This window comes from Scyliorhinus torazame, chromosome 12, assembly GCF_047496885.1.
Source record: "Scyliorhinus torazame isolate Kashiwa2021f chromosome 12, sScyTor2.1, whole genome shotgun sequence".
Classification (NCBI taxonomy): Eukaryota; Metazoa; Chordata; class Chondrichthyes; order Carcharhiniformes; family Scyliorhinidae; genus Scyliorhinus; species Scyliorhinus torazame.
In genome coordinates, this window is record NC_092718.1 from 205,072,260 (window position 1) to 205,088,205 (window position 15,946).

The 15,946-nt window shown below is 47.7% G+C and overlaps 1 protein-coding gene across 4 annotated transcripts in view; it reads left to right on the forward strand.

Moving 5' to 3' along the window:
- Positions 1-15,946, forward strand: part of cluha (clustered mitochondria (cluA/CLU1) homolog a) — a 135,519-nt gene that overhangs the window by 15,565 nt on the left and 104,008 nt on the right. For 2 of the 4 annotated variants that reach the window (XM_072469750.1, XM_072469751.1), the window contains exons 1-2: positions 5,568-6,660; positions 14,852-15,042. In XM_072469750.1, the coding sequence (XP_072325851.1) occupies positions 5,601-6,660; positions 14,852-15,042 (1,251 nt within the window). In that variant the 5' untranslated portion in view covers positions 5,568-5,600. Of the gene's footprint in view, positions 1-5,567; positions 6,661-14,851; positions 15,043-15,946 lie in introns of those variants that run through there. The other 2 variants (XM_072469753.1, XM_072469754.1) reach the window with 1 other exon arrangement.

Below are 15,946 nucleotides of genomic sequence, written 5' to 3' on the forward strand. Positions count from 1 at the left end.
CGAGAACAGCAATCAGCTGTTATGGGCCCACGCAAACAATTTAAATCTTTACTACTTACCCAGCAGTCACTCTGTCCTCACTCCGACCGGATTCAGCTGGAAACTCCCAACAGTAAGTTTTTAAAAAAATTACTCCCCTTCTCAGCAAGCACTCACTCAGCAACCACTGTGCTCCACACGAGAACACCTCAGGGAAAAGAAAAACTACTTACCAGTCACCAGCCAATCACTTATCTGCAGGCTGTGACATCACGGTTCAACTTCTTTCTACTTCTACCTGACCTAGAGTCTCCCTCTTGATCTTTACTCGGCTGGGATCCTTACAGTGATTATTTTTTTTTGGTTAGAGGAGGAGGTAGGGCGGGAAACACTGAAGAAGTGTTTGGGGTTTAACTGTCACTTGACAACAGCTCCTCCACAAACCACCTTCTAGATACAGTGATCGCAATGCACTGATGCAACTTTTCCCCGCAACAGCCAATCAGCATCTCTGCTCTGCTGCCCTCTACTGGATGCTTGCCTTCACTTGAACACGAAGGGTGTCTTGCTCAGGTACACGTTCTGGATACAGTGACCGTAATGCACTGATGCAAATTTTCCTCGCAACAGCCAATCAGCAGCTCCGCTCTGCTGGGGGGATGGGGGGGGAGAAGAGAGTGAAAAAGAGGGCTGGGGAGTGGGCCTCTGAGGCCTTGCATCATAAAAAGCCTTTTCCTATTAGTGTTTTTCACGGCCACTGGATGTTCCAGCACACATCACCGTCTTTTGAAGTGGGGTCATTGATGAAACCATACCAAATTTGTGATAACCTTGAACCATCTTTGCTGCCCTTGTACCTCTTCAAGGGCAGTAATGTCAGGTGACCAGAATTGTACACACGGCGGCAAACATGCGAATTAGGAGCATGAGTAGTCCATTTGGCTGCTGGGAAAAGTTCGAACCCACAATCCCTGTCTCTGAACACGGTGCCTTATCAATTAGGCTATTGGGGATGTATTGGTACCAAATGGCTTAATTGCAGCAAGTTATTTCTCCACAATGTATTAGCGATGACCAGATAGACTCTGCAGAGTCATTATCCATCATTATATTTATATTAAGTTAGGTTATATGCCACACAACACTATCTCATCAAGTTATATTGGAATACCCCATGGAGTAATGTTTACTCTGGTTCTAATCCACAAATGGAGAACAATTATTCTTGGTGAAGATAAGGCACTAACTCATTCAAGTAATGTACTTTAATCTCAATTGCAGTTTAGTATCATCAAAGCCTCAACATTATCAATTTTTAAGTGTAATCAAATGCCATTACTTCAACCTATGAATGAAATAATCCTCAATAGCGTTCTGCTGTCTTAAATATGTACAGCTCTCTCTCTCTCTCTCTCTCTCAGTATTCAACTCTGTTGAAACCAACCTTGAGCTGCCATTTTTGTTAACGTGTTTGCATGTGTGTAATTGAAATATATTGAAGACCATTGTGTGAGCCTCACTCAAACTTGGTCTGCAGTGGATTGATAATGTAAGGGATCATCCCCATAGATCACTTACCTGGTGAGGTAGTAACCGTTTCTGAATAGGGTGAATAGAGGTTGAGTGGGGTTTAAATGTATCTATGGGGTGGGGGGAAGAGAGTATAAAATCGGAGGTTGTCCCAAACAGTGCTTCTAACGCACTCCTCCCTATTGCAAGCTTGATATCTAAGTTTAGGAACTGTTTGTCCCTCTTTGTTGGGGAATGGTGCTGTGGAGATTTTGTGGGATTTGGAGAAAAGAACGAAGTCGACAATTGAAAAGATTTGATATGTTTCATGTAATGTTGCATCTGAGTCTGGAGTAACTTGGCAGGTAAATGTGCCATGTGCTGTGGCACCGAGCCCATTATAGAACAGGAAGGTTTAAGGTTCGATCCCTGCTTGCTGCTGAATTAGCTAATCTTAACCCAATTGATGGCGCCGGGCCAGGATTGTCTTCAGTGTCATACGGATGCAGGAGACGGGTTATTTGAGTTCAGCGGACCTCCTGTCCTCTGACTGTGACCCAACCATCTGCATTTTGAAGGGAGGGTGCGTGTGAGATCGGAAACCATTTTCACCGTGGCGGCCTCCACAGCCGTCTAGCCAGCTGCACGCAGAAAGAAAGCCTAGTTCAGTGAGGGACTGGCGCACTTTTACAGAGACGGGCCATTTGGCTCAATGGTCTGTGCCTGGGTGCTAACGGCATGTTTCTCCGCTGCAGTCTGCTATAAAAACTTATAGTAGATAATGGAACGAAGAGCTTGTCGTATGAGGAACGGTTGAGGATCTGGGTCTGTACTCGTTGGAGTTTAGAAGGATGAGGGGGGGATCTTATTGAAACTTGCAGGATACTGCGAGGCCTGGATAGAGTGGACGTGGAGAGGATGTTTCCACTTGTAGGAAAAACAAGAATCGGAGGACACAATCTCAGACTAAAGGGACGATCCTTTAAAACAGAGATGAGGAGGAATTTCTTCAAACCAGAGGGTGGTGAACCGGTGGAACTTTACCCCAGAAGGCTGTGGAGGCCAAGTCACTGAGTGTCTTTAAGGCAGAGATAGATAGGTTCTTGATTAATAAGGGGATCAGGGGTTATGGGGAGAAGGCAGGAGGATGGGGATGAGAAAAATATCAGCCATGATTGAATGGCAGAGCAGACTCGATGGGCCGAGTGGCCTAATACTGCTCCTATGTCTTATGGTCTTCGTAGGTTTTCAAAAGGTTTACGTTTATTCTTATCCAATTTTGTTTCAAAATCTCTAATGTGAAATCTCCAGCTGTAAGGAGCTGTCTATTGTAATGGCTTATGTGATCTATAGCTATTGATATTTGTTCAAATATATCGATATGTTTTCAATACCTGCACATCTCCCTGCTTAAGTGCTACTAGCTCTGTTCTTTTCCTGTCTTTATATTTGCTGTGGAGCAGAATGTGTAGGATTTCAATGATTTACTTCAATACCACCACAAGTATTAATTCCATGACTAATAGTTCCCAGAGCTGCAGAAAAATCTGGTTGTATCTTTGGCGGGCAAAGAAAAGTGGCTGCACGCTTGTCAGTGGGCACAGGGTGGCAGTGTGCTGGAGACTACATTTAGCCACTCAACCAGGAGACTTGAGTTTAGTTTCCTTGAGCAGCCCCTAGAGGGCGAGGTTTGCTATTCTTGGCTGTGAGGCGGGTAAGGAATCCCGGCTGGTTCAGGCGAGGCAGCAGCAAGTGCGTCAGGACAGTCTTTATCTGCAGTAGTTAAATTAGATTAAAGAAAGAAATGGTATCGATTTGAATATGTGGAGATGCGCGTGACCCTAAACTCTCGTACCTTTTCGTCAGTTTTGAGGGAGATGTATTTGATTGGAGGATGTGGGGGATAGAGTGGGGAGAGGAATAAGAGGAGGAAAGAGGCAAAATGAAGCAGAGAGCCATGGACCAGAAAGAGGTAGTTCGGCCTATCAAGTCTGCACTGACCCCCTGAAAGAGCGCCCTGCCTCGCACCCCCCCCCCCCCCCCCCCAAATCCCCGCAACCCCATCTCTTTGGACTGCGGGAGGACACCGGAGCATCCGGAGGAAACCCACGCAAACGCGGGGAGGATGCGCAAACTCCACACACAGTCACCCAAGGCCGGAATTGAACCCAGGTCCTTGGCGCTGTGAGGGCGGCAGTGCTAACCACTGTGCCGCCGTGCAGAGATCACGTATCAAAGCAGATTTGTGCTGTTTATTGTTTGTTACTTAGTGGTGGAATTCTATTTGTTTTTTTTTTCTCAGTCAGCAAACAAGATTGCACCAGACCTGAAATCTCAGACTTTGAAGTGTTTTTGGTTTTGTATCCCTCTGACTTGTGACATTGGTGTAAACTCTCTCCCCTAACGTGTTGAAACCACTTTTCAGGAGCCGGTAACGAGGGTTGTTGCTGGCTATCCTGGGACCTCCCTGACTCTCCCTCTGTTATCCTGTAGCTCCGGCATTGTCAAACTCAGGGGCGCGACCCGTGGGTGGGTCACGGGCGGGTGTTGGAAAGGTCACAGATTTTAAAAAAAATTTGGCCGCGCTGCGCATGCGTTCCCGATCATCGGTGTGCATGTGCAAAACTATGCGCAGTGCGGCCGCATTTTTATTGTATCGTCGCAGCCTTTTGTTTTCAAGTTCGGTGGGAGCCAAAGGGACCATTGGGGCCAAAGGGACCCAAAACCATTTCCTCCATTGTTGTCAGCAACAAACAGGGTAAGCGAAAATGATGGGCTGCGAAGGTCGGCCGGCGTGGGTCGTGAAGGTCAGCCGGTTGGTAATAATGGGTCCCTGGATAAAAAGGTTGAAAAACACTGCGGTAGTTGGAACTGATTGCTGTGCTTTGTGATCTTTTAACATTTGCTGAATATCGGAAGCGGATCTTTTTGAGATGTGTGTTCTGATAGGTTTAGCTCTTCCTCTGTCTTTTTCGATTTTCTTTATTATTTCTTTATTATAGCCCCCTTCGCTAACAGCGCGGCTTGTTTTAAATGCAGTATTTGCAGAGAGTGAGCTCTTTTTTTTCTTCAGTAATGTATGATTTTTGTTTTTAAAAAGGGAAAACTATAAAGACTTGAGGATTTGGGGTTATTTCCACTTTTCGCCTTTTCAAACTGTTTGCCAGTTTTATTTATTTATTTAAAAAGAGTACCCAATTCATTTTTTTCCAATTAAGGGGCAATTTAGCGTGGCCAATCCACCTAACCTGCGCATCTTTTGGGTTGTGGGGCCGAAACCCACGCAAACACGGGGAGAATGTGCAAACTCCACGCGGACAGTGACCCAGAAACGGGCAGTTTTATGTTTGCTACGATGTGTAACTTAATCCACCTTTGGTATGATTCTTCTCCACGGGATATATTGTGGTTCCGTATAAAAGGCCTGTGGCGTGGCTTGGCGTAGATTCACATGGACGATGGGGTGTACGAGCAGCCCTCTCGAAACAGGACACCCGGCAAATTGCTGCTTTTGACATTTTCTCAGAGCCACTGCCAATGGAGGCATTGAATTGGGCTGTTTGGTATGAATGTCACATTGCTGCCCTGAATGCCCTTTCTTCAAGGAAGACTGCCGTTGCCTAGATTCCGTTGCAGTGACCTTTTCTGAGCCAAGAATTTTTTAACAATTTTAAAAAAACTAAAAAGCTATCAGCCTCCTGCAGTTGCACAAAGTATTGCAACGGATCCCCCCCCCCTGCCATGCCCAGTTCAGAGAGCTGGAATATTCTACAGGGGGCCTCTGTGTCCTTGATGTCCCCTCTTTGAAAAGATGGGGAGAGTATCGACACGAGAGGAATCCGTTCAGAGGCACGTGGGGCAGTTTGGCAGCCACAGCTGTTGGGAAGTTTTTTTTCTGTCCGTGGAAATATTCGGATAGGCTTTGTGACGTTTCAGACACTTCGCTGTCTTTAATTGCCCTCTCTCCTGGCTTTCAGTGCAGGCTACTGCTGGGAGCTGGACACCCGTGTGAATTCAACCCATTCTGCCAACTACCTTTCTTTCCGGCCTTGCTGTCTCTTGACCGCACCCACCGCTACTACTATCTCACATCGGCGGATGACTGCCTGGCCATGGGGAACACGGTCTCTGCTTGCTGCAGACTTTTCACGGGCTTGATCCTGAGGCGGCAGCCAGGAGGGTTGAGCGACGACCGTTTGCCGCTGCTGTCCGACTCTCGGAGAGAGTGTTGCGTTGCACCTCCTGGCTTCACCTTCCCGGTTAAAACCGAGTCCGGTGCGTCGGAGGAGCGGCCCGTGCAAGGTTACCCCGACATCGTCTTGAGCAGCGCGATAACCAGCAACTCTGAGCCGAAGAGCGAGAGGTCTCCGAGGTTAGACAGCGTGGCCTCGAAGACCGGGGCTCCTGATAGCATTGAGAGAGACTGGGCTCTGTCAGACCAGAAGGACGGCTGTTTAAATAGTGTGATGTGCCCGGCAGCTCTGAAGCGTGCATCTCCTACATCTGATGACCTTCCCTCTGCCCTTGAAGAGATTACGAAACAGGTGAAAGATCATGGCTGCCAGCCTGTAGTTTGGCATGTCTGTGGACAGTCAGAGGACCCTGATTGCTGCACAGACAACAGATTGTGCTGTGAAGAGACTCCCATGGAAATAGCTGACATAACAGATGTGGGAGGGAAAAACATTGGCTTGGAGTCATCGAGTGAATTAGTGAGCCATGGCCAGGAGTGTGATTTTGTGCAGTTAGCACGGAAAGGGGGCGAACGTTTCAAATTTAGAACTGAAGCACCAGAGAACCACTCTAACACGGAGTCTGTTACCAAAGGTCATTGCGGCCATCTGATAAGAGATCCCTGTACGTTGCATCAAAGACCCACTGAATTATTGATGGCTGCCACGGTGGATCCGTGCCCTGAATGTGCGCAGGCTGTGGGAAAGCAGGTGTGTTTAGCTCCGGCAAGAAGTGTCGATAGCTGGAAAGGGCAAGGAAAGCTGCCAAACCGAGGTGCTTCTGGAACGCCGCCCGCTAGCCAGCCGCCAAGTTCCTCGGCCAACCTGGTTACCCCCGAGGATAACGGGGTCTTGAGCGGGCTCGGCCTTCGTGACAGTCTCAGGAAGAAGAGGAAGAAAAAGAGGCTTCTGCGTTCGTTGACAGTTGGATGTGAAGAAGGTGGGAGGAGTAAGCAAAATCAAAGAAAGCATCCCTTCGTTGTTGAGACAGGCCTTCTAATGATACTAATTGTGCAGCTGCGGCAGGGTGAAATTGGTTGGCAGCAGTAGCATTGACCGTGACCAATTATTCAGTGTGACGTTTGACAGCTTTTAATTATTTTCTTGCACTAGCATAGCACATTTTAACCCCCCGAGGGCTGAATTGCCTCTCCCTCACAGCAACTCGCCCGCTGGCTCAAAAAACACCCCTCTCTTCAAACCCCACACACTTGTTTCAGTCCCAGCTCCTGTGACCTATTTCTAGTAAGAATGTGAAAGCAAAATGTTAGACCAAGGATGTATAAAACAATGGGGCTCTTTTGGATCCTGCACTTTCATAGAATCATAGATTATCATAGGATTTACAGTGCAGAAGGAGGCCATTCGGCCCATCGAGTCTGCACCGGCTCTTGGAAAGAGCACCCTACCCAAGGTCAACACCTCCACCCTATCCCCATAACCCAATAACTCCACCCAACACTAAGGACAATTTTGGACACTAGGGGCAATTTAGCATGGCCAATCCACCTAACTTGCACATCTTTGGACTGTGGGAGGAAACCGGAGCACCCGGAGGAAACCCACGCACACACTGGGAGGATGTGCAGACTCTGCACAGACAGTGACCCAGCCGGGAATCGAACCTGGGACCCTGGAGCTGTGAAGCAATTGTGCTAACCACAATGCTACCGTGCTGCCGTCTCGTCTATAGCAGGAATTGCTCTGCAAAATGGTCAGTGGTGGATGGAAGCGGGCCGGCTCTATAACCTAGCTCCGTGGCTTTCAGACTCAGCAGTAAATGTGTGTCCATTACACTCTCGGCAAACGTCAGGATGGCATTGGGTCACGTCATCACTACGCACGCCCCACAAGCTCTGATCAGTCTTCGGGGGGGGGGGCATGGCATGGCATGGCATTGTAGTGGTTAGCACTGCTGCCTCACGGCGCTGAGGACGCAGGTTCGATCCCGATCCTGGGTCACTGTCCATGTGGAGTTTACACATTCACCCAGTGTCTGCGAGGGTCTCACTCCCACAACCCAAAGATGTGCAGGTTAGGTAGATTGGCCATGCTAAATTGCCCCTTAATTGGGGGGGGGGAAAAAAGAATTGGGTACTCTAAATTTATTTTAAAAATGACTTTGGAGGTGTCCACGTTGATCGCACCTCCCAGTCTGAAGCATTTTACTCTGTTCCATTGAGGGTATGGATGCACCTTTACTGATTAACCTCAGTAAATGGGAGAGCCGGCTTCATTTCCTGTCATGAAAAGGGTTAATATTTCCAGTTTGGGGAATAAATTAATATAATTTTAAAGGAAGCACAGGAGCTACAATTAGCCAAAAGCTCTGCCAGGGCTGAATTTTTCATGTTGTTACACCGCTGTTTCTCTGGCCTAGAAATGATGCAGATGTCGGCGATCAGGATCCACCCCATGCCCCCCACCCCCCATTGCTCTACCCTCCAGCCGAGGAAAAGTCTCTGATATCCCAATTTAATCCCTACCAAAGCGCCATTCAAAGCCATGGACAATCCGGGAGTGTGTACCACATTCTTCCATTGCCATTCATCCCATCTTTGAAAGTGTTTCCCCACTTTGGCCCACTCCACTACTCCTTCACCAGCGTTCTGCAAATTTAAGTAGTTACCCAATTCCCTTTTTTTTTTTGAAGGTTACTGTTGAATCTGTTTCCACACCAGCCTTTCAGACTGTGCACTCCTAGTGGAGGTGGAGAATCCTAATGTTGGGGCTTAATAGAGGGGGAAGCCTGCTCGTTAAAAAAATTTATAAACTACCCAATTCTTTTCCTCCCAATGAAGAGGCAATTTAGCATGGCCAATCCACATACCCTGCGCATCTTTGGTGCGACCCACACGGACTGTGACCCGGCGCTGGGGTCGAACCCGAATCCTCTGTGCCATAAGGCAGCAGTGCTAGCCACTGTGCCGTCCCGGGAAAGGGGGGGGGGGGAGGGATGGGACCTGTTGATGTATGGTAATGGGATTGATGTATGGTAAGGGTCTGGTTTAGCACAGTGGGCTAAACAGCTGGCTTGTAATGCAGAACAAGGCCAGCAGCACGGTTCAATTCCCGTACCGGCCTCCCCGAACAGGCGCCGGAATGTGGCGACTAGGGGCTTTTCACAGTAACCTCATTGAAGCCTACTTGTGACAAGCTATTATTATTATTATTGTCATCGACCTTTCATAGCAGGAACCCCATTATGTCTTGGCTGGGGGTGGGGTCAATAGGAACGGGACATCTCAGCGGCATAAAAGCTGTCTGGGGGCTCCTGTTGGATTCTTTGCCGCTACAAACCTCCCTGCCTGCTGAAACGCGGGTGCAGTATCCTGGCCCTTATACACTCATCAAACCCCTTTATAATTTGAACACCTCCTTCAGATCTCCCCTTAACCTTCTCTGTTGTAAGGACTGCCGTCCCAGCTTCTTCAGTCTCCCCGCCTACCCGGAATTCTAGTACCACTTTAAGATTGTTCCGTTCAGTTTAAGGTGCTTCCTCTCGTTCTTCCAACCAAAATGAATCTCTTCACACTTCTTGTGTTAAGTTGTATCTGTCGCGCGTCTGCCAATTTCTCCAATTCTTTGTCCTTTTGAAGCCTGTTACTACGATCCTTGAAGTATTCTGCCAAAATGTAGCACACAGGAAAACGGTATGTTGTTTCACCCAAGTCTGTAGATAAGTGGAAGCAAAAATACAAAATCGTGAGCGTTTTAAACTTTTTGAGTAAATCCGGCCTTTTGCTGGTGCGTCTTTGATTCTCCGCCTTTAGTTCTAGTTTCACGGATGTTTTTCAAGTGTTTTCGCATCTCTTGTGACCAACTTGGTAGCTCACCAGCAGGATTCTATGGTGAGTGCTGCCCTTTGTGGGGCCATTATTCACTGTAGTTGGTACGTGCCTTATGTCGGCTGCTTCCCAGTGCAACTTTCTGGTGACCAGTTGCTGCGAGCATCTGTAACCAGGGGGTTACCATTGACCAGAAACTGAACTGGGCTAGCCATATAAATTCAAGAGCTGATCAGAGGTTGGGAATTCTGCAGGGAGTAACTCGCCTCCTGTCTCCCCAAAGCCTGGCCACCATCTCTACAAGATGCAAGTCAGAAGTATGCTGGAATACTCCCCGTTTTCCTGGATGGGTGCAGCCCCAACAACACTCAAGAAGCCGTCCAGGACAAAGCTGCCCGCTTGACTGACACGGGGAGAACGTACTAATTCCACACAGACAGTCGCCCAAGGCTGGAATTGAACCCGCGTCCCTGGCTCTTCAGTGCCATCGTGCCGCCCCCAAATCCTGGCACCCCCTCCCTAACCGCACTAGGGGTGTACCTACACCACAGGGACTGCAGCGGTTCAAGAAGGTGGCTCACCACCACCTCTCGGGCAATTAGGGGTGGGCAATAAATGCTGACTAGGCCCATCCCATGTACGAATTTTAGAAAAGGGAAATATTCACCAAACATTAAACGCCTGTTGGAGGGACTGATGTTCGGCGGTAGCTCCTCAGGGACCACCTGCAAGGTGAAGAACTGGCCTGTTACCCGTGGGTATACTCACTGCGTGTGACTTGTGTGCTGGAACAAACCCTTCCAGGAAAAACTAGTATTTACCATTTGATTAAAGTTCGTAATTTTCAGATTTCAGCTCACCATTTATTGTACATCGTGATTATTGTGGCCATCAGATTGTCAGACCCTGATTTTTGGGGAATCAAAATATTGAGGGAGATGTTAGATGCAGAATCCCAGATTCTGTGACCGCTGCTAATCTAAGTGTTACTCTGAAATGAGATATACTGACACACTTGCCATCTCCGAAACATAACTGAGGAAGTGTCTGGTTCGCTGGCCCCCTGAGTCGACCATCCGTTGCATACCTTTTGTACAAAGGCCCAAAAAGATCGGTGTAACATTTCCAAACTAGAGCAAATTCTGGGGTAGCTAAGATCAGGCATTCATTTAATAGGGATCAGTAGCTTTAAACTGTTGGATCACTTAACGTGTAAAATTCTGACGTATGCTTTCTATTTCATGGTGTCTCACAGCTGTCCCAGCTGTAAATTAATCTTGCTGATGAATGCCTGTATATGTGTCCTCAGCTGCCTCTGGAGTCTGTTATTGTATAAACTTGTGGAAGTAAAGATTGGCGAGACTTATAGGCTAGAGGCACTTTTATACGGTAGCACCAGTTGGGGGGCATGGTAGCACAGTGCTTAGCACAGTTGCTGCACAGCTCCAGGGTCCCAGGTTCGATTCCCGGCGTGGGTCACTGTCTGTGTGGAGTCTGCACGTCCACCCCCTGTCTGCGTGGGTTTCCTCCGGTTTCCTCCCACAGTCCAAAGATGCGCAGGTTAGGTGGATTGGCCATGCTAAATTGACCTTTAGTGTCCAAAAAAGGTTGGGTGGGGTTACAGGGTTAGGGTGGAGGTGTGGGCTTAAGTGGGGTGCTCTTTCCAAGGGCCGGTGCAGACTGAATGGGCCGAATGGCCTCCTTCTGCACTGGAAATACTATGATTCTATTTCGATGGCAATCCTCAAATAGAGGAGCTTTTATGGGATGTGGGCCTTGCTGGCTGGGCCACCATTATTGCCCATCCCTAGTTGCCCCAGAGGGCATTTGAGAGTCGACCACATTAGAGTCTGGAATCACATGTGGGCCGTTCCAGGCAGATCGCCTTCCCTAAAGGACATTAGTGAACCAGATGGGTTTTTATTTTCACAACAATTTTTTTAAAAATCCAATTCACATTTCAGTAGCTGCTGTGGTGGGATTCGAACCCGGGTCCCCAGAGCATTAACGCGGTTCTTTGGGTATCTAGTCCAGTGACAATAACAACATCACTGCCTAAAACTGGTGGATTGTTGCGGCTTACAGCTGGTTCAATAATGCCCTTTGGCGAGAAGCGGCGAACCCTCACCAAAGCCAATACTGCGTTTGACTTCTGGCAAGTCAGGTGGGAGGTGATGATCCATGTCGGGTCCGCTACATCCCACAATAACACATTTTTAAAAAGTTGGGTATGAACAATAGCCTGATATATTTAACCTGTCCTGGTGGTTATTTTGAGCGAGACAAAGCATGATTAAAAAAATTAAATCCTGTGCATTAGGTGGGAGATCGCCGTCATCTGATCTGTTAAACAGTTTGAACTGGGATCTCCTCTACGGAACCTGCCCAAATCACGGAGCTGCGTCATCAGCACACTTCATTGGTACCCCATCCACCACCTTAAACATGTACTCCATCCACCACTGTACACAGTGGCAGCAGTGCTTAACATCTGCAAGCTACATTGCAGTAACTCACCAAATCTCCTTTGACAGCACCGTGGAAGTGCACAACCAGTACCAGGACAGTAGACACCTGGGTGGCAAGGACAATAGACACCTGGGAACACCACCACCTGGAGGTTCCCTTCCGAGTCACTCACCTTCCTGACTTGGAAATAAATCGCTGTTCCTTCATTGTCGTTGGGTCAAAATCCTGCAACGCCCTACCTAACAGCACAGTGGGTGTACCTACACCTCTGGAACGGCAGCGGTTCAAGTAAGCAGCTCACCACCACCTTCCCGAGGGCAATTGGGGATGGGCAATAAATGCTGGCCGAGCCATCGATGACCACACCCTGCAAATGATTTTTAAAAAATCTGTACCCTTCAAGTATAGTAATTTCTAAAGAGCTACCTGTGTAATTTCTATCTTGGGAGACATAAAATTCCTCTTTCACTTGTAGCTTGTTTTTTTTTTTTGTTGAACCTCATGGTTTCCCCTCTCTCCCTGGCCATTTCACTGCACAAGAGTGTATCAAACAATTTTCTTTCGTCAAAATTCTCAGCAAATTGGGAGTCTTATATTTTGCAAGCAAAATGGTGATTTTAAATGGACTGTCTTAATGCAGTGCTAATTTTACGATAATTTTACGTCAAAACTAATGAAAGTCACAATCTTGGCATATTACTTTTCTTTTGTTTATAAATTTAGCGTACCCAATTCATTTTTTTTCCAATTAAGGGACAATTTAGCATGTTCAATCCACCTATCCTGCACATCTTTGGGTTGTGGGGGCGAAACCCTCGCAAACACGGTGAGAATGTGCAAACTCCACACGGACAGTGACCCAGAGCCGGGATCGAACCTGGGACCTTGGCGCCGTGAGGCAACAGGGCTAACCCTCTATGCCACCATGCTAGCCCTAATCTTGGCCTATTACAAAGGAGTTTTAAAAAAAAATCCCTTGAATGTGCTGACTCATACTGGAACTTAGTTCCCTATGTTCTCTCAGACCTTTGATACCCTGCCCATTGTTTGCCGAATGAAACTTGGACACTGAGCAAGCCATTTTACCATGGGGGGGGGGGGGGGGGGGGATGAAACTGCACCCAACCCAGTCCTGACTTGATGCCTGGTCTCTGCCGATCCCTGAAAGTCATGGGGAGGTGGCCACTGGGTGGTAACGGGGAGCAGGAGGCCTTGCTGCCTTCTTACCTTTCAACCCACCTCCGTCCCACTCGCCAAATTACAGCAGCAACCCAACGACTTACCGCACTTGAGATTAGCTAATTTAGAGCAGTGCGGGTCATTTACCACTCATTCCGCCGCACATTTGCTTACCAAACCAGCCAGGCAACTAAAGTAGGAATTCTGCTGAAATTGTATAAGGTGTTAGTGAGGCCACACCTGGAGTATTGTTTTTCAGTTTTGGTCTCCTTACTTGAGAAAGGACGTACTGGCACTGGAGGGTGTGCAGAGGAGATTCACTAGGTTAATCCCAGAGCTGAAGGGGTTGGGTTACGAGGAGAGGTTGAGTAGACTGGGACTGTACTCGTTGGAATTTAGAAGGATGAGGGGGGATCTTATAGAAACGTATAAGATTATGAAGGGAATAGATAGGATAGATGCGGGCAGGTTGTTTCCACTGGTGGGTGAAAGCAGAACCAGGGGGCATCGCCTCAAAATAAGGGGAAGTAGATTTAGGACTGAGTTTAGGAGGAACGTCTTCACCCAAAGGGTTGTGAATCTATGGAATTCCTTGCCCAGTGAAGCAGTAGAGGCTCCTTCATTAAATGTTTCTAAGATAAAGATAGGTAGAGGCAGCACGGTGGCGCAGTGGGTTAGCACTGCTGCCTCACGGCGCCGAGGTCCCAGGTTCGATCCCGGCTCTGGGTCACTGTCCGTGTGGAGTTTGCACTTTCTCCCCGTGTTTGCGAGGGTTTCGCCCCCACAACCCAAAGATGTGCAAGATAGGTGGATTGGCCACACTAAATTGCCCCTTAATTGGAAAAATGAGTTGGGTACTCTAAATTTATATATTTTTTTTAAAAGAATGAAAGATAAAGATAGTTTTTTGAAGAATAAAGAGATTAAGGGTTATGGTGTTCGGGCCGGAAAGTGGAGCTGAGTCCACAAAAGATCAGCCATGATCTCAGTGAATGGTAGAGCAGGCTCGAGGGGCCAGATGGCCTACTCATGCTCCTAGTTCTTATGTTCTTAAGTTCACACCGATTTCCTTTAGCCTTGTCAAATGTGCTAATTGGAGTTTGCCAGCCTGGGCAATTAATTTTATTTTTTATTACCCCAGTCTCCGTAACAGTAGTTTGGAACAGTGCTAATGTCGATTGATTTTTAATTTGCTAATCAAAAGGGGGTTTTTTTCTCTGAGAACCACATTTTCAACTGTTCTGCATTCAAATTGATTTTTTTGGCCCCGCTCTAAGGTGCTTCGGACCCAAAGGATTTAATGCTGTTCTTCAACCAGGTGGACATGCTTGATTTTACTGCTACTTTGCAACTTCGAAACGGCCATGACCTAAGGCGGTTCTTTCTTCTCAAGCAGAGGTGGGCAACCTACAACCCAGGTGCCACATATGGCCCATCGGGGTTCTGAGTGCGGCCCACAAGCCATTTTGTTGACGGTTGCCACATTCCGCTCATTTCCGTCGCCGTGTTTTTTTTCCCTACCGGTATGGCTGAAAAGGTAAGATTCTGCCCTACACTGTCACAGTGGGAACGAGAGACTCTTTCCTCGTGATAATGATGCATTCAGTTGCTCCGCTTGAGTCAGTTGTTGGTTACTGGAAATGGTGGGGGAATTGTTTTTTTTAATCTTCATCACCTGTTCTGTTTTAATTGCAGCCCATTCGTCGGACATGCCGTTGGTCAATGGAGATGCTGGGCATGATCATTCTGAGACGGAAAACCACAAAGAGAGGGTTGATGACGAGACTCGGGTGGACGATGGGAATGAGCAAGAGGTGATAGTCATCCAGGACACGGGGTTCACCGTCAAGATGCACGCCCCTGGGATAGAGCCATTCGACCTGCAGGTTAGTGCGGTGGCCATTCAGGCTCCAAGTTAGTTGGCTTTGAGAAAGTGCAATTGTATCTCGGATGCAGACTGCTTAATTCTTAACCCAGAGCCTTTAGGTAGCCTCGCCCAAGTTCTTTTCTTGGAGCTTTAGGATGGCTTCAAAAACTACAAAGTAACAAAATTGGAAATAATAACCACACAATTTCGCATTTTTCTAAAGGGGCAATTTAGCGTAGCCAATCCACGTAGCCTGCACAACCTTGGGTTGTGGGGGTGAGACCCACGCAGACACTGGGAGAATGTGCAAACTCCACACGGACGGTGACCCGGGGCCTGGATCGAACCCGGGTCCTCACCGCTGTGAGGCAGCAGTGCTAGTCACCGTGCCGACCCAAGGCTTTTTATTGTAGATCCACTATATTTGATTTGGCATTGGGTAGGGTGGTGATCAGGGCTTGCCGTCTTTAATTTGAGCCTGGTTTCCAGTTTCATTTGGATCATGAGATAGTGTTGTTGTTAGCGCGCTTCATAACAGGCCACAACTGGAATGTTGTTGCTGCTATGTGTGTTTTTACTGGTTACTAGGAAGCTAAATAGATGCTATCGATTGAACTCTTGTCTGTGGATGGCTGCACTCTCTCTTGCACATACTCCAGAGGACATTCAGCTGCTTGTCAATCACTTTGCCCTAGCCTGACGATAAGTCTGAAGAAGTCAGAACTTGAATCAACCCACCCCTGGCCACATACTGCAAGACTCCACAGTCGCTGCAGCACACCTCTCCATTCAATACAGAAGTCTTTGCTATCTTGAGAATATCCACTCGCTGGATAACAAAATCAACTATCACCTTGCAAAAACAAGCTCAACATTTGGCTTGCTCACAGACACTGGAAAGAGCAGGAAGTTTGTCTCGGAGC